Source organism: Eschrichtius robustus, chromosome X (genome assembly GCF_028021215.1).
Source record: "Eschrichtius robustus isolate mEscRob2 chromosome X, mEscRob2.pri, whole genome shotgun sequence".
Classification (NCBI taxonomy): domain Eukaryota; kingdom Metazoa; phylum Chordata; class Mammalia; order Artiodactyla; family Eschrichtiidae; genus Eschrichtius; species Eschrichtius robustus.
In genome coordinates, this window is record NC_090845.1 from 134,350,286 (window position 1) to 134,367,841 (window position 17,556).

Genomic DNA, 17,556 nt, shown 5'->3' on the forward strand with positions numbered 1-17,556 from the left:
CTCTGACATGGCCCCCAGACGTGTCCCTGCCGTCAGCCCAGTCCCTCACACTGAACCCCAGAGGGGTTCGCCCCATCACCCAGACTCCCATTTCACAGGGAATTGACTCAATGAGCTAGAGGCACAGGGAGCGTTAAAGGCGACAAAACCACCTGCAAGGCTGAAACTCAAATCCAGGGTGCCCCCCACCCAGCCCAGTTTGCACTCACCAAGAGAAGGGTGGAGAAGAGCTCCCCTGCCTTCTCCCCAAGCCCCCACACGACCTTCACGTTCCCAGCGAGCCCTCCTCACTTACACAGAGACCGGCAGGAGGTAGAGCCCAAGGCTGCGTGGCCTTGGCTCAGTTACGCGGCCTCTATGCCCCCGTCTCCCAGTATCCAAAGTGGGGGTGATGATCATGAGAGCCGCTACCTCATAGTCGAGGTTGGAGTTAATACGGGTGCCTGGCACACAGTAGGTGCTCAATAAAGACTCACCACTGGGCCTTCCCTGGCGGTGCAGTGGTTGAGACTCCCCGCTTCCACTGCAGGGGGCAGGGTTTCAATCCCTGGTCTGGGAACTGAGATTCTGCATGCCAGGCGGCGCAGCCAAAACATTTTTAAAAAGACTCACCACTGAGCTAACCCTTCTGACACCCACAGATTCGCTCCAGGACAGAGCGTGTGACCCACCCTGTGTGGCCCAGAATGAGGGAGACAGCTTCGTCTCGTGACGCCCACAGGGGCTGCCCCCTCAAATCCAGTCTGTTCCCTGACTCCTAGGAAGGCCAGTCCTCTGGCCCCGGCTCCAGACTCACAGCAGCTCAGCGCCTCCCCAGCCCGGACAAGGGCACTCTCGGGCTCCCACCCCGCCGGCGGCTCATCGCAGCTCAGAGACTAAGGCCCGGCTCTCACCTCACCGGGCTCCAGTCTGACCCGTCCCTCCGGCGCAGCCTCAGTACCTGAACACCTGCTCTTCCCTGAGCCCGAAATGCTCCCACGGCCTGGGTCCCCCAAAGCTTTCTTCTCGCAAACTGCCCCCCTCGATGGGAAGGGCTCAGAGGGATGAATGGTGACGCCACTGCCCGACCTGGGGGTCCCCCGTCTCCCTGCTCCCAGATGGGCAGGGTAGGCCTCTCCCCCAGGCGAGGACGTCCCTGGGGCAGCATTTGGGGGGTGGGGGTGGGATGGAGGAGAAATGGTTTTGAGCAGCTGCCCCAGGTGCTGAAGGAGCAACAGGTGGCTGATGAACGTGGAAAACTGTGACTGTGGCGCCTCCTGCTGGCGGAAGGTCAAATTGCACCCTGTGTCACTGCGGCCGGAGCTGGGCCCCGACCCTGACTCCGCAGCGAGGATGGGGCTGCAGCCTGGGCTGGAAGAGCTGGCTGTCTCCGAAGGAGTGTGATTCCTTCTGGAAGGCTGGTTCTGGTGCTCCTGCTGAGGCCTCCCTGAGCACCAGCTGCTACCTTCCCCCCGGGCGGATCATTCCCACCGCCCGAGTAAGCCCACCCCCTCCACTGCAGGACCTCCTGCATGACGGTGAGCACCTTGGCCGGTGGGCTCGGCACCTGGCACAAAGTAGAGGCCCAGTCAATCTTGATGGCAAAGCGAGAAAACGTGAGTGTGCTGGGAGGCCAACGTGAACAACCAGAAGAGGGGAGGAGAGCCAGCGAAGGGGACGTCTGAGGTGGCAGGACAGGACATGACAAGGCCCCAAGTGGGGGGCTAAGGGGAGGCAGGACAGGTCGTTGGAGGTGAAGAGGCCAAGCTGTAGAGACCCGGCCAAGGTTATGGCAGCCTGAGGTCCCCCGGGCTATGGACAGAGAAAGGGGAGCTGGCGTGGTGGGACCGCATTGTGTGACACCAAAGCCTAGAGCAAAGGATGGCCTAGAACTGGCCGTGGGGACAGAGGGGGAAGCTGCTTACCCCCCTCGGGACTTGCCCCGGGCTCAGGGGCCTGTGCGGGTGTGCATGGCTACCCTCCTCGGTGGAAGCCGGGCCCCTGCCCCAGCCCCACCCCCACCCCCGAGACCCAGGCCAGCCCTGCTCTGGGCCTCGCTGTCTCCCTTCAGGTCCCAAAGGTCGACGTGGAGAAGTGTCTTCTCCAGCAGGCTCTGCGATGCAGGCTGGCAGGGGCCAGTGGGCAGGGGTGACGGTGGGACAAAGGGGTGGCCAGCTCAGCCAGAACCCCGAGGGTGCTCCTTCTGCCCTGACCGGGGCCGAGGAGAGGCCCTAGGAGCCTTCCCCTCACGGGCGCGGGACAAAGGCCGAGCGGAGCCAGTAAAGGCCTGGGGCCCAGCAAGGCCGGGCTCTGGAGCCCGACCCGATCCAGAATGGGGGTGTGAGGGGCAGGGGCTGCACAGACCAGAAGACCTGCCACCGTTCTTCACACCGGAAGCCACGACCCACCCAGCCCGGTTCCCCAGGGCCTGGAGCCCAGCGGTGCCAAAGCCACGACCCAGCACAGGGGTTGAGGCCCCAGCAGCGCCCTCTCCTGGCCGAGGGGCCCCTCCTCCAGCCTCAGAGACAGGGGCTGCAGAGCCTTTCGGTGCAAGGCGTGCCCTGGGAATGCTCTGTCTGGCCACGGCCATGGGAAGCAGGGGAAGAAAGGGAGATGGGGGGGGGGGGAGGGGGCGGGGGGCGCGGGGGCGGCGGGGTGGGTAGGAGACAGTCCGGGACTCTGGTTGCCCTCCCAGCTACAGCACCCATGCCTTCACTCGCTCCTGAGCCCGGCCCAGGGCCCCAGAGCCACACGCGGGCCAACCTCGAGAGTGGCAGAGCTGGCCGGCACGCCGGGAATGGGGAGAGGAAGTTCTTGGACGACCCGGAGCTTGTCTGCCGTGATGGGAGGCAGCAGAAGTTCGGGTGGTGACGGGCAAGGTGGCCTGCCTCCTTGGTTTCCTTCCCAGCCCTCATCCCTCCCCGCGGCTCACCACTGCCCGTAGCTCTGTCTGTCTTTATTGATTTGGGGAAGACCGGAGGGAGGCTGGAGGGCCACGACACAAGCAGGACCACCCACAGTCAGCAAAGCACAGAATGGCACGGGAAGGACAGCCCCCGGGCCTCTTGGTTTCTAGAGGGGCTGTGGCAGCGACAGGGGAGGGAAGTCTGTGGACGCGCCCCACCAGCGCCCACCCCAGCGCCCCGCACCACACCCACAGGGCTCAAGCTCTCCCACAGAGGTGCCCCGGGGCGGGAGGGGGAGGTGGGAGGGACTGAAAGGGTCCATTGGAAGGGAATCTGGGGGTCCGTGCGCTCAGCCTGGGGTGGAGAAGAAGAGAGAAGCACAGGGAAGGGGACAGTCAGGAGGCACCCCTGGACTGCCCTGTGCCCCCTGCTCCCAGCCCAGGCTCTCAGCAGAGGCACTCACTGGGTCTTGGCACTGGGCCCCTCGAGAACCCTCACGGTCCCCGCCAGCGGCATGGCCTGCCCCCCACCTCTCTCTCTCATCCACTTCTTGGGGACCCCGGCTCCTCCCCTGTCTGTGCTCTCTGCCCTCAGCCCGCTACTCCGTGAGGTCCACCCTGCAGAGCTCTTGGCCACGTGGGGCCTGCCACCCCGTAAGCTCAGCGAGGAGCCAGCTCCCAGCGGGTGCAGGGCTCACCCCCACGCACCTGGGGGTCACCACTTGGGGGGCTGGCCAGTGTGGAGGCCCGGGTGGCTGTGGCTTATCACCCTCCGTCCCGAGGCCGCCTCGCCCTCCGGGCTCTGCCCTAGCTTGCGGATGTGGCGCAGGAAGGAGGTGGCATTGAACGCTCGCTGCAGGGAGAGAGGGGTGTCAGGCCATGTCCCGGCCCTGGTCCCAAGACTTCGAGGACCGTAGAGACCACCGGCGGCCCAGACCATCCTCCTGAGGCCGACGGACATGGCGGGCAGCCTTGAGCCGGGTCCCCAGGCCCCTCCCCCCACTGACCTTCCAGTGGGTCCGGGCAAAATTCTTCTGGATCTGCTCACTGACTGAGCCCAGGATGTCCTTGTCAAAGGCTGTATCCCCGGAGATCCTAGGGCGAGGCCAAAGGTCAATGAGGGGTGGGGGCCTCTGAGGGTGTGGACCCTCTGGTCCCAGGACAGCTCAGCAGGGGCCCCGCTCACCAGAGATGCTGTAAGGCCTGCTGGCAGGTGAACCTTTTCTGGGGATCTCGCTCCAGAAGGTGCCGGATGAAGTCTTTGGCTGGAACAGGGAAACCAGATCAGCCCACCCCGTCCCCACGGCCCCTTGTCCCTCCCCACTCCCTGGGCTTGGGGTCAGCCTCAAGTTCACCTGATTCTGAGATGTCATCCCAAAAGGGAGAGTCAAACTCGTAGCTGGCCCTCAGGATCTGGCTGAAGAGTTCGGGGTCGCTCTCATCGTAGAAGGGGGGGTACCCACACAGCCTGGCACCCACAGATGAATCACCCGGATGTCCAAACCTCCCCAACCCAGCAGGGGGCAGGCAGGCAGAAGAAGAGCCTTCCCAGTGGTCACTCACAGGATGTAGGAGATGACACCCAGGGCCCACACATCTACGGCCTTCCCGTAGGGTTTCTGCTCCAAGAGCTCCGGGGCTGGGGGCCAGAGACAGACAGACGCACACCCGCGCACACGCACACCACGCCTTCAGTGCTGCCCGGCTCAGCCTAGTTCACCCCAGGAGTGGCCCACCGCCTGCCCTGCCCCTGGCACCATGGCTCCCACAGGGTCCCCCGGCCCCCAGGGCCCCGGCGAGCCTCGGGGCGTCCCCCTCACTTACCCACATAGCCCGGGGTCCCACAGGCGGTGCCTAGCATGTTGCCAGCCTGGATTTTGGAGAGGCCAAAGTCAGAGACCATGATCTTGGAGTCCTCGAAGGGCGTGGCATAGAGGAGGTTTTCAGGCTGCGACACACAGATGCCAGAGAGGACACCGGGTCAGCCCCGGCGTGGTCCCCGGGGCTGGGTGCGCTCAAGTCCCCCAGACCCGTGGTGCACAGGGACTCGGGGCGAGGCCTGGATGGGCGGGCAGGAGGGCAGGCACCTTGAGGTCTCGGTGCACGATGCCCAGGCTGTGCAGGTAGGAGACGGCACCAAGGACCTGGCCCACCAGGTGGCTGGCGTCCTTCTCCGTGTAGGAGCCGCGCTCCATGATGCGATCGAACAGCTCGCCCCCCGTCACCCTGGGGGGAGCAGGGGCTCAGCTGACCCGGGCCCCCCGGCCCCAGCCCAACCCCCCCCCCCCCCGACCCCGCCCTCCTCACAGCTCCATGGCCAGATAGAGGTGGGAAGGGCTCTCGTGGACGTCCTCCAGAGCCACGATGTTGGGGTGGCTGACCCTGCAACGGCAAGAAAAGGCCCCTTACGGGCCGCCACGGCCCCCTCTGGACCCCCAGCGAAGCCCATCGCCCTCTTCGCTTCCTCCCGCCCCTGCCGGTCCAGCAAGGCAGAGCCCCCGGCCAGGCCTTTCTGGGGACACGGAGGAGGCAGGGCGCTCCACCCCAGGAGGCTCCCAGCCACCGCGGGGCGCACACCTGCGGAGCACCGCGATCTCGTTCTCCACCAGGGCCTCCTTGCCTCGAAGGGCCTTCTTGGGGATGCACTTGAGGGCGACAAGGTGTGAGGAGCCCCGCTCCTGGGCCAGCACCACCTCGGAGAAAGCGCCCCTGCGGCAGAGGGGGAGGCAGGAAGGGAGGGGAAAGGCGAGGAGGAGGGCGGGGCGAGAGCAGAGGCGGGGAGGGAGAAGGGCCCCCTTAGCCGAAGGAGATGGGGAAGCCCTCCCCGTCCCATGCCACCCATCCCCCCACACAGATACACACTCACTCACTGTCACTCACACGCGCGCACACACACACACACACACACACCACACACACACACTCACGAGCCGAGCTTCTCCCGGATCTCATAGACGCTGCTGATGTCCTCCGTCTGTTTCTTGAGCAGCAGCATGTCTGGGGGTGCAGGGAGAGGTGGAGGGAAGCTCCCTGGGCGAGGGGCAGCCCCGTCCCCCAAGCCCCAGATCCGGCAGTGCCTCAGCCACCCTCAGCCACAGCCCCACTCAGGAACACAGGTCCCACACACACCCCCCCCAGCCCGATACACCTCGCCCCTCCCCCACCGTCCAGGTCCGCACTCCCAGGTGGACGCCTCCAGCGAGGCCCCCGCATACACTCCTCCCCCTCCCAGATACGGCCACGATCCGACGCCCCGAGACCTGGCACCCCGACGGCGATCAGCGCCCAGAGACCCCGTCTCCGCCCCCACGCAACCTAGTCAGCCGCGATTGGCCGCCTTCCAGAAGGCTCCGTGCCCCCACCCCGGGCCCCTCCAGGCTCACCCCCATCCGCAGCGCCCAGAGGTGCCCCCGGCCGCCCCCAGGCCTAGACCTGCCACCCACGGCCCAGCGCCCACAGGCACCCGCGCCCCAGGCCACCGACCCGCCCGAGATGCACCTGCGACCCCCGCGCACAGCCGCCCGCCACGGCCACCCACGCGGCCGCCCGGCTCAGCCCAGCCCTCGGCGCCTCGCGGCGGGAGGGACGCGGCAGCCCGGGCCTCCCGCGTCCCGAGCTGCGTGGGCCGCGCGCGTGCCGGCCGGGGGCGCGCCGGGCGTGACAGGTGTGCGCGGGGCCTGCCGTGGCCCGGGACGCTGCACGCCCCCGCCAGCGCGCGCCCGCGCCCCGGAGCGCCGGGTGCGGACCTGGAGCCGAAGCGAAGCCGCAGCGTCGCCTAGCGCAGTAGCCACCGCGCCGAGCCCCCCGCCCGCGCCCAGGCGGCCCCGCCCCCCTCCGCGCGCGCCCCCGCCGCCCGCTGGCGGCCGAGCACGCGGTGGCCGAGCGCGGCCGCGGCACTGCAGGGCGCCTTGTAAGGCAATCGGCCGGCGCCGGCCGCCCCCGCCTCCCTCCTTTGTCATTCGTGCGGGTTCCCGCCGGCTCCAGCTCCCCCCGGCGGCCAGACTGGGCCGGCCCCAGGGCCTTTGCACCACCGGTGTCCTCCACACAGAAGTCTCTTCACCCACACGTTGACCTGGCTCTCTGGGTGCCTTCGGGTCTCTGCTCTAATGTCCTCTCCGCAGACAGGGCATCCAGGCCACTTGACCTAAAACAGCCTCCTTCCCTAGCCCCAGCCCTGCCACTGCCGCTTCTGCCACCTTGGCCTGAGCCCCCATCAGCACTCAGGTGGAGGACAGCAACAGCCTCGTCGCTGGGCTCCCCCTGCCCTCTGCCTGCACCCTTAACCTCTCCAACCGGCAGTTTCTTCCCCACCGAGCAGCCAGAGCATTCCTTTTATTGAGATCATGTCACCCCTGAGCTCCAAACCCTCCCACGGCTCTTCATGTCACTCCAAACCAAAGCATGAGTCCTTACAGGGGCCTAAGAGCTCTGCATGATTGGCCTCTCTTCCCCATCACTGCTTTGGCCCCTCTCCACCCACTCCCCTCCCCCCCCCCCCCCCCCGCCTTGCTCAAGCAGCTCCAGCCACACTGGCTTCTGAACTGGTCCTCAAGCATGCCACACATGCACCCGCCCCAGGGCCTTTGCACTCGCTGCCTCTCTGCCTGGAACACTCTTCACTCAGGTATCTGTTTGGCTTGCTCCCTCATTCCATCAGGTCTCAGCTCAAATGTCACCTCCTCAAAGAGGCCTCAGCTGTCCCCCTCCAACACATTCTATATAGTAATCACCCCGCCTGCCCTGTCTGAAGAGCATGCATCTCTGCAAAATCACCTCCTTTGGCTTGTCTTCCTCAGCAAAGCATCCACTCCCAGAGGGTGTCTCTGTCGACTTGGCCCAGGAGAATCACTCAGGAAATAAGTGCTTGGTGAATGAATGCAATCCTTCATCCAACAATTAGTGGATTTGTCCCATCCAGTCTCATCTCGGTTCTGGCGCCCCTCCCAGGGGGTCCAGGTCCCACCAAGGATGGGGGTAACAGGTGTCCTGGCTGTTGCCAAGAGCACATCCACACAGGCCATTGTTGCAGGGGCTCCATGGAATCTCAGGGCCCGGGAGTAACCTGCTGAATCTCTCTTTGCAGGGGTCTATAGGCCCCCGGCCTGACACAAAGCCTTCAAGAGGGTCCACGGGGCAGGCAAAGGTTTTTAAACAGACCTCAGCTCCTACATGTCCTCTGTTCAAAATTGCGGGTCTGAGAAGGCCCCCTCAGGTTCCCTTTCCCAACCGCCCCTCCCAGTTCCCTCGAGAAGGCTCCAGCGGCCTCAGCACTCGGAAGCATGGGCCCCACTCCCAACTGCTCAAATCTGTGAACAGGATTTCCTAGATTTTACATCTAAAAGAGAAAAAAAATAGGAAGGGAACCGACAGTGAACCCCATCTCATACTGGCGGTAAGTCCTATTTGTTATGGACAAATTGACACAAACCAAAGCCCCGTCTCACTTGCTTGTTTCATAATTATGCATCCACATGTCTAATCCACTGCCCTGTGGTCACAGGTCCTAACAAGAAATGTAATTGGTGTTTTGGAGAAGTACGATGATGCATGAGTAACAAAAGGCTTCCCACGTGGAGAAGGACAGCAAAGGAGACTGCTCTGGGGGGCAGCAGATGGAAAGTGGAGGCAGGAAGAAAAGGACCCACTTCCAAAGTGAGCCTGTGGCATCAAAATCAGGAAGTGGAAGTGTAAAAAGTGATCTCACAGTTCTTGTTTTAAATCAGTATTTACAATGCACTGGAAATGACACCCTTCACGACTGTTGAAACATCCGTTGAAAGACTGTAGATGTCAACTTCGAAAAACACATGTGTGTGTGTTAGATGGTGGTGGATACAGTGCTTTTGAAAATCCTTTCAGGGGATGCCTTACAGAAAAATGAACGCAAAGTGGATCACAGACCTAAATGTAAAATGCCAAACTTCTAGAAGAAAACATAGGAGAAAATCTGTCTTACCTTGGGCTTGGTGATGAGTTTGGGGATGCAATATGAAAAGCATGGTTCATGAAAGAAGAAATGATAAATTGGACTGTATCACAATGTGACATGTTTTCTCTGTAAACAACACTGTTAAGAGAATGAGAAAATAAAAGAGAGAATGAGAAGACAAGCCACAGCTTGGGGGAAAATCTTTGCAAAACACATATCTGATATAGGACTGGCATCTAAAATATATAAGGAATTCCTAAAGCTCAATAAGAACACAAACAACCCAATTTAAAAATGGGCCAAAGCAATCAGAGAAGAAAAAGAAATACAAGGAATACAAATTGGAAAAGAAGAAGTAAAACTGTCACTGTTTGCAGATGACATGATACTATACATAGAGAATCCTAAAGATGCCACCAGAAAACTACTAGAGCTAATCAATGAATTTGGTAAAGTTGCAGGATACAAAATTAATGCACAGAAATCTCTTGCATTCCTATACACTAACAACAAAAGATCAGAAAGAGAAATTAAGGAAACAATCCCATTCACCATTGCAACAAAAAGAATAAAATACCTAGGAATAAACTTACCTAAGGAGGTAAAAGACCTGTACTCAGAAAACTATAAGACACTGATGAAAGAAATCAAAGATGACGCAAACAGCTGGAGAGATATTCCATGTTCTTGGATTGGAAGAATCAATATTGTGAAAATGACTATACTACCCAAAGCAATCTACAGATTTAATGCAATCCCTATCAAATTACCAGTGGATTTTTTTATAGAACTAGAACAAAAAATCTTAAAATTTGTATGGAGACACAAAAGACCCCAAATAGCCAAAGCAGTCTTGAGGGAAAAAAACGGAGCTGGAGGAATCAGACTCCCTGACTTCAGACTATACTGCAAAGCTACAGTCATCAGGACAATATGGTACTGGCACAAACACAGAAATATAGATCAATGGAACAGGATAGAAAGCCCAGAGATAAACCCACGCACATATGGTCACCTTACCTTTGATAAAGGAGGCAAGAATATACAGTGGAGAAAAGACAGCCTCTTCAATAAGTGGTGCTGGGAAAACTGGACAGATACATGTAAAAGAATGAAATTAGAACACTCCCTAAACACCATGAACAAAAATAAACTCAAAATGGATTAAAGACCTAAATGTAAGACCGGACACGATAAAACTCTTAGAGGAAAACACGGGCAGAACACTCTATGACATACATCACAGCAAGATCTTTTTTGATCCACGTCCTAGAGTAATGGAAATAAAAACAAAAATAAACAAATGGGACCTAATGAAACTTAAAAGCTTTTGCAAAGCAAAGGAAACTCCAAACAAGACGAAAAGACAACCCTCAGAATGGGAGAAAATATTTGCAAATGAATCAACTGACAAAGGATTAATCTCCAAAATATAAAAACAGCTCATGCAGCTCAATATTAAAAAAACAAACAACCCAATCCAAAAATGGGCAGAAGACCTAAATAGACATTTCTCCAAAGAAGACTTACAGATGGCAAAGAAGCACATGAAAAGCTGCCCAACATCACTAATTATTAGAGAAATGCAAATCAAAACTACAATGAGGTATCACCTCACACCAGTTAGAATGGGCATCATCAGAAAATCTACAAACAACAAATGCTGGAGAGGGTGTGAAGAAAAGGGAACCCTCTTGCACTGTTGGTGGATATGTAAATTGATACAGCCACTATGGAGAACAGTATGAAGGTTCCTTAAAAAACTAAAAAATAGGGTTACCATATGACCCAGCAATCCCACTACTGGGCATATACCCAGAGAAAACCATAATTCAAAAAGACACACGCACCCCAATGTTCATTGCAGCACTATTTACAATAGCCAGGTCATGGAAGCAACCTAAATGCCCATTGACAGACGAATGGGTAAAGATGATGTGGTACATATATACAATGGAATATTACTCGGCCATAAAAAGGAACAAAATTGGGTCATTTGTAAAGACGTGGATGGGTCTAGAGACTGTCATACAGAGTGACGTAAGTCAGAAAGGGAAAAACAAATATCGTATAGTAATGCATATATGTGGAACCTAGAAAAATGGTACAGATGAACCAGTTTGCAGGGCAGAAATAGAGACACAGATGTAGGGAACGAATGTGTCGACACCAAGGCATGAAAGTGGCGGAGGGTGGGTGGTGGTGGGATGAATTGGGAGATTGGGATTGACATATACACACTAATATGTATAAAATGGATAACTAATAAGAACCTGCTGTATAAAAAAAATAAAATAAAATTCAAAAATTAAAAAAAAAGGGGCCAAAGATCTGAACAGATACCTGACCAAAGAAGAAATACAGAGAGCAAATAAGCATATGAAAAGATGTTTAACATCATATGTCATTAGGGAATTGCAAATTAAAACAACGATGAGACACCACTACACACCTCTGAGAATGGCCAAAATCTGGACCACTGACAACACCAAATGCTGGTGAGGATGTGGAGCGACAGGAACTTTCATTCATTGCTGGAGGGAATGCAAAATGGTGCAGCCACTCTGGAAGACAGTTTGGCAGTTTCTTCCAGAACTAAACATACTCTTACCATACAATCCAGCAACTGCACTCCCTGGTATTTTACTCAAAGGATTTGAAAACTTATGTCCACAGAAAAACCAGCACACAAATGTTCATAGCAGCTTTATTCAGAATGGGCAAAAACTGGAAGCAACCAAGATGTCCTTCATTAGGTGAATGTGTTAGTTTCTGCTGCTCAAAGTGTGCATTTTAAAAAGATGGCAGAGATATGGGTTCCTGGAGAAGACCAGGTAGAGCATTTGTATCTCAAAGGCGTGAGGAGCAAGGCAGGTTCCTTCTAGGATGACTTTGTTCCCTTAAGGCCAGAAAAATAATTTTTTTCCCTCCATACTTACAAGCCTCTTAAGATAAGTAGGGGAGGTTTGAGGAGTGGTAAAGGATTGGTGGGATTTGGATGATTTCTGGAGCTACACCTCTGATCCTGTAAAGACTAGATTTATGAAACAAGGAGTTTTTTTTTTTTCCTCAGAGAATTGGGTGGCCACCTCAATGATATCAAAGGACTGACACACTCATTCACCTCATTCACCTATGTTGGAATGTTTTACTTGCCCTCATCTAGCTTAGGGGAGAAGGCCTCCCTCACCCCAAATTCCTATCAGCGATGGTTAGTTTAGTCAGACCGGTGGCCTCCCATTTTGGTAATTTATTTATAAACACTTTTGAGGATCCTCCCTGGGTTTAAGAAGTTCTCTGATCATGGCCCTCGAGGCTGGCCTACAGCCTCACGTGGTCCCATTTCTAAAGGTAGCCTGACGATAGCAGCTCCGCCAGGGACCTCTGTGTCCCAGGCAGCGGGGTTCACTTGAGAAACAACCTGGGGTGGAGAGGAGGCCCCCTCTGGCTTGGGATTGAGACAGGCTCCCACGGGCAAGAGCAATCCTTTTTCTTGGTGGGTGCCTTCTCCGTGAGGGTCTCCAGCTCGGACTATTGTCTGGAATTTAGTGAGCAAGTCCCTTCCCAGCAAGGGGACGGGGCACTCAGACATGAGCAGAACTGATGTGTGAAGGTCCAACTTCCTAGCAAGCAGCTGCGGGGAGGGGCGCTGAATTGCTTGGTCTTATCATACACGATTGGGAGGACGCGGGGCCGAGCCATCAGTCAGCACAGACTAGGCGGCCCCCATAGCTGGTAAGAAAATAACCTTCCTACTGGCCGCGTCGAGGGTTCCCAGAGGCTCTTTACCGAAAGCTCCGCCTCTGTGCACCGGTGCCCAATCAAATCTTGGAGACAGAGTTTTGGGGGAAGTAGAAAGGGATAGCTTTATTGCTCTGTCAGACAAAGGGGGACACAGCGGGCTCCTGCCTCGAAAATCCATGTGTCCCCTACCCGGGAGGATTTGAGGAGGGGTTTTATAACAATGGTTCAAAGTCGGGGTTCCTGACAAGATCGGGGTGTGTGTAGGGCTTTCACGCCCTTAATCTCGCCTCAGGTGCCGTGTCCTAATCTTGATGAGCTTCTCTGGTCCCTTTAATCTCGCCTCAGGTGGTTTCCTGGCTGCGCCTCCCTTGATTAGCAACTGTTCCGATCTGCCCTTTGGAACTCAGGGAAGGTCATGGAGGCTGGAGTCTTGCCTACAAGAAACGGGGGACAAAAGGGCCTCCGTGCCCGGGAGCCCCACAGGGCCCCGCTCGGTTTCAGCTCCTCCGGAGAAAGGACCAGGTATCCCTGGGGAGCCAGGGAAGGTCCCAGGCCCCATCAGTCTTCGGTCCTCTTGGCCATCATTGGTTTGGGGGCCCAGAGTCCCCATCGGGACTGGGGGCAGTCCCGCTTCCAGCGGCCCTCTCGTTTGCATGTCAGGCAGGATCCCAGTGGACTTTTCCCATACAGGGAGCATTTGTCCTTCCAGTGGCCCTCTTGGCCACACTTAAAACAGATCCTCTCTTGGCGAGACAGTGGCTCCGATCCAGGCTTCCTGGATCCCGTCCCCGCCAAGGGCTTTCGTAAGGGAGGGTGACCCTGAGGTGGTGCAGGGGTTAGGGCTGCCGCCAATAACTGTGCTTTTCGCTGTTGTCCCTGAATCCTTTTTGCCTCTTCAACCTTATCTCTATTGTTGAATACTCCAAAGGCCAAATCCGTGGGCTGATTCAGGGGTGTTTGGGATCCCATAGCTGCCCAGATGGGGCGTTAGGGGTAAACAGTCCGGAAGACTGTCCCTCCTCAGAATTGGTGGGTTGGGGGGTAGGAGTTCCCGGTTGCGGACCTCGGGGAGGTGGTCTCATAAGGGATCATCTAAAACATCAGGCTCCTGTGGGGGAAGAAGGCACTTTGAAGGGATGTGAGCCAGGCACACCTGGCAGGAGTTCTTTAGACCTGGATCTTAGAATAGCGTCACGAACATTTGAACATACGGGGTTCCCACCCCATCTACCTTTCCTTTTACAGAACAGGTCCAGCTGCAAGATGGTATTGTAATTCAATGACCCATTTTCTGGCCAAATCTTTTGGTCCCCTAGTTTGTATGGGGCCATGCAATATTGCAAAAGAAAATTAATTTTTTTTCTTAAACCATCCTGTCTAAATTTTCCCCAATTATCTAATATGCATCTTAGTGGGGAGTTCTTTGGGAGTGGGAGGATTATCCCAACTATTTTGGAGAAGGGGTGGAGACCAACAGGAACTGGGCCATCGCCCTCTTTTTGGCCTTTTATGGTCAGCCTGGGAACTGTCCTGGCACCTGTGGGTGTGTCATTTAGCATGTTAATGCATTACAATGAGGCTCAAGGTCTACTGGAAGTGGCATCTTCCACCATCTTGGGCCTAATCGGTTCTAACCAGTTTTTGTCGTATCCTGTTTTTCTCAATGGCTGTGTCATTCTTTAAGGGTTGTGCCTTGCCCCCTGGTCTCAGGAGCATAGCCGCCACTCAAGTGTGGGCCATGGAGAGTGACTTTGTTCCCAAGAGGACAGGATGGAAAGGGGGAAGATTAAATTCAAAGTGGAGACACCTGATGAACAAACCGGACCTCAGCCGGGTGACCCAGGTCGACACGGACCGTGGGAGTCGTGTTGAAAGCATGGAGTCTTGCTGGGATGTGATGAGAAGGGCACTTCACTTCCGTGGTCCTCCTCTCAGTAACCATCACCCTGTCTACTCATGACTGAAAACACCAGAAAAACCCTGAGGGGTCCTGCAGGACCTCCGCCGCAACACCAGAAACGAGGACAGTCACGGCCCAGAGGAGCCTAAGACGCAACGCCGATGCAGCGTGGGATCCTGGGGCAGAAAAAAGAGGTGAGGGGAAAGTCAAGGGCATATGAATAAGACTCTGGACTTTAACCCTCCTTTTCTTGGCAGGGATCAGGCGTGCAGTCTTGGTCCACGTAATGTAAGGACTCTGGCCCCCTCGGTGTCATGTCTTCAGTACTGGCAGCTTCCAAGCTCCAGGACACAGGGCCAAAAAAAAAAAAAAAGACTCTGGATTTTAGCTGGTGACAATGTACAATATTGGTTGATTATTTTAACAAACGGACCACACAATGGAGAGTGTTAGTAACAGGGGAAGCTGGGTGTGGGTGTGTGGGAACTCTCACTCCTATCTCTGCAGTTTGTCTGTGCATCTAAAGCTATTCTGTTAGAAAAAGTTTATTTAAAACATAAAAACGGGGACTTCCCTGGCGGTCCAGTGGTTAAGACTTCGCCTTCCAATGCAGGGGGTGCGGCTTTGATCCCTGGTCGGGGAGCTAAGATCCCACATGCCTCGCGGCTGAAAAACTAAAACATAAAAAAAAAAAACAAAAACAAAAACCAGAAGCAATATTGTAATAAATTCAATAAAAACTTTAAAATGGTCCGCATCAAAAAAAGTCTTAAAAAAGAAAAACACAAAAACGAATTTCAGAAATCCTGTTGGGGGTTCTGCGTGGATGAACACAGCTGGCGGACCAGGGGTGCTGTGCAGGGGCGGGGGTGAGCAGGCCCCGGGTCTCTCAGGTTGCCCTCCCCCCAGCCTCCCGGGCAGCCTGCGCCTTTCTCCCCTTCCCGGCGGCTGGAAGCACAAAGCCCTGCAAGGTAGACTCCAGCCGTCCCTTTGTTCCCAGCTAATTCTAATTGCAAAGCTCCCCGTGCCTGGCAGCCTCCAAAGAGGAGGGCCCCCCCACCATCTCCAGCTGCGAGGTCCTCTAGGCATAACCAGTCGACCCGGGGCCGGACGCCCTCCCACCCCGCCCACTCCGAGGTCCACGGTCGCTGCGGGCTCTGGGTCCAATCCCCAGGCCGAATCTCCAGGCCTCCCTGGACAATGGGGGCCCCGGGCTCGCCCTCCCTCCACCGCCCCCCTTTCAGCTCGCCCCTCCTCCCCTCCCCTTCCTCCTCAGCCCCTGCTCTCACCCCCAGCCTAACTGCGGCTTCTGCCTGGGGAACGCTTTGCTGCTCGCCCGGGAGCGGTGGTAGCGCACACCCACCCCCTCGTGCACGTGCTTGGGAACCAGCCTCGAAGGGCCATCAATACCAGGGCCCGGCGGGGGGGCAGCCTCCTGCCCTCAGCTGAGGTTCTGCCGCAGGGGGAGGGAGGGGGTGTTGGCAAATACACCTTTGCGAAGAAGCCCTGAGAACCCACCAAGGGCTGGAAACCCCTCTGCCTCTGTTCGAACACTGTAGACGTCCCCATCAGTTGGGACACTCCTAAGGGCTGCTCGGGTCAACACATCAGAGGCCAGAGCTCCGACCCCGGCTCCCACTTTGAGAAACTCCTGCCTGATCATCCCGCCAGAGGCGAGGATGGGCTCGTGATCCTCATGCATCTCCAAAGCCCAGCTCACCCCGGCTGGACACGGGAGGCGGTGCCGCTGTGTGCAGGGGTCGAGGGCTCCCGGGCCTCCCTCTTTAGCCTCCTGGGCCAGGTGGCAGCTGAGCTGAATCCCACAGGATTGGAAGGAGGTGCGGGGAGGCGCAGCGCCCTCCAGCGCTGGAAAGCCCGTGGGCCAGCTCGTGCCCGATCTCGCACGCCTCGGAGGAGAATGTAGGTTGATCTTCAGCATAGAGGAAAGCACAGGGAAGAGCAGATGGGGAGGGACCGGTCAGATCTGTGCTGCTGAGAGAAGCACGTGGTGCTCGGGCCACAAGGGGGAGACCACACGGGGTCTGGGGAGGCAGGGGGTGGTCTCATTACCCACAGGGGAAGACTGGCGAGGGGGAGGGAGCTGGGGGGAGGGTGTGGCCCTGTCGAGTCTGGTCTGGGGGCCTGTTGCACCCCCAGATGCGGAGGCCCCTGCTCCGAGTGGCTGGTGGCGGCTCGCCCTTCGCAGCTCTCTTCAGCCACCTCCGGCCCAGCCACCTCGCTCATAGCAGCCTCTGACCCCACAGAGACAATGGCAGCCGCAGGTGGCAGCTCCCTCCCTGTCCTGCCACTGGCCTTGGAACACGTCCCCTCCCCTCCTGGGCACGGCAGGCAGCCGAGGTCCCCACCCTTGGCTCTGGCCACGCTTCCCAGGCTCCCTCGGCCTTGCTCAGTTCACCCTCTGCCCTCTTCAAAAGCGCCATTCCCGAAGTGCAATCAGCTCACCACATCCTTCTCCAGCCCCTGCCTTCTCTCCCCACCAAGCTCCTCGGACCAGCAAGTTCTTAAATTCTTGAGTCTCCTGCCCCCGGCCACGGGCCTCACTTCCCTGAGCTTCCCCTGGCGCCATCCGGCCTCTCCATCGAAGCAGCCCTCACCCAGGTCACCGCCACAGCTAACGAACGCCCTCCCCTCGCAGGCGTCACCCCCTCGGCCTGCAAGCACGCCCTGCCCCTTCCCCTCCGCCTACTCCACTGGATCCTCTTTCCTCTCTCAAACTGCACTGGGGTGCCTGCGGTTCACTGGGCCGGCCCCCTTCCCCCTCAGTCCTCGCCCTGAGGGTGGCCCCTGCTTCCCCAGGCCATCTGTGGGTCACTCTTAGGCTGGGCCGGGGAAGGCTCGAGATGGGGTCTTCTGAGGAGCACTGGGACTCCGCCCCCTCGAGGGTCCCCGAGCCTCCAGTGCCCCCGCCCCGCCTAAACACAGGAGACCCCGCCTGTCTCCCGCACAGGCCCGTTAAGGCTCCTCCAGCACGCCCGGGTGCAGCTGCTGCCCCCCCCCCCTCACCTAACAGGTTCAAGCCGGCTCAGGCCGGAACTGCTTGTCTTCCTAAAGCCGCCCGGATGACTGAGGCTTTAGCTT

At 57.3% G+C, this 17,556-nt stretch overlaps 1 protein-coding gene and 1 non-coding gene across 2 annotated transcripts; one reads left to right on the top strand and one right to left on the bottom strand.

The window, feature by feature from the left end:
- Nucleotides 1–3,599: 3,599 nt before the first annotated feature.
- On the bottom strand, nt 3,600–6,685 carry PNCK (pregnancy up-regulated nonubiquitous CaM kinase). Its single transcript, XM_068533236.1, has 11 exons — nt 6,631–6,685; nt 5,812–5,881; nt 5,462–5,593; nt 5,192–5,266; nt 4,972–5,110; nt 4,709–4,832; nt 4,448–4,523; nt 4,240–4,352; nt 4,071–4,149; nt 3,892–3,979; nt 3,600–3,737 (listed from the first exon to the last, which is right to left on the bottom strand). Exons 2-11 carry the CDS (start codon nt 5,877–5,879, stop codon nt 3,600–3,602), a joined length of 1,032 nt encoding a protein of 343 aa, XP_068389337.1. The 5' UTR covers nt 5,880–5,881; nt 6,631–6,685.
- An 8,012-nt stretch (nt 6,686–14,697) lies between these two features.
- LOC137757516 (small nucleolar RNA SNORA57) lies at nt 14,698–14,819 on the top strand. The gene has a single exon (XR_011072360.1). It is a non-coding gene; the product is annotated as a small nucleolar RNA SNORA57 (small nucleolar RNA).
- The last annotated feature ends 2,737 nt before the right edge of the window (nt 14,820–17,556 follow it).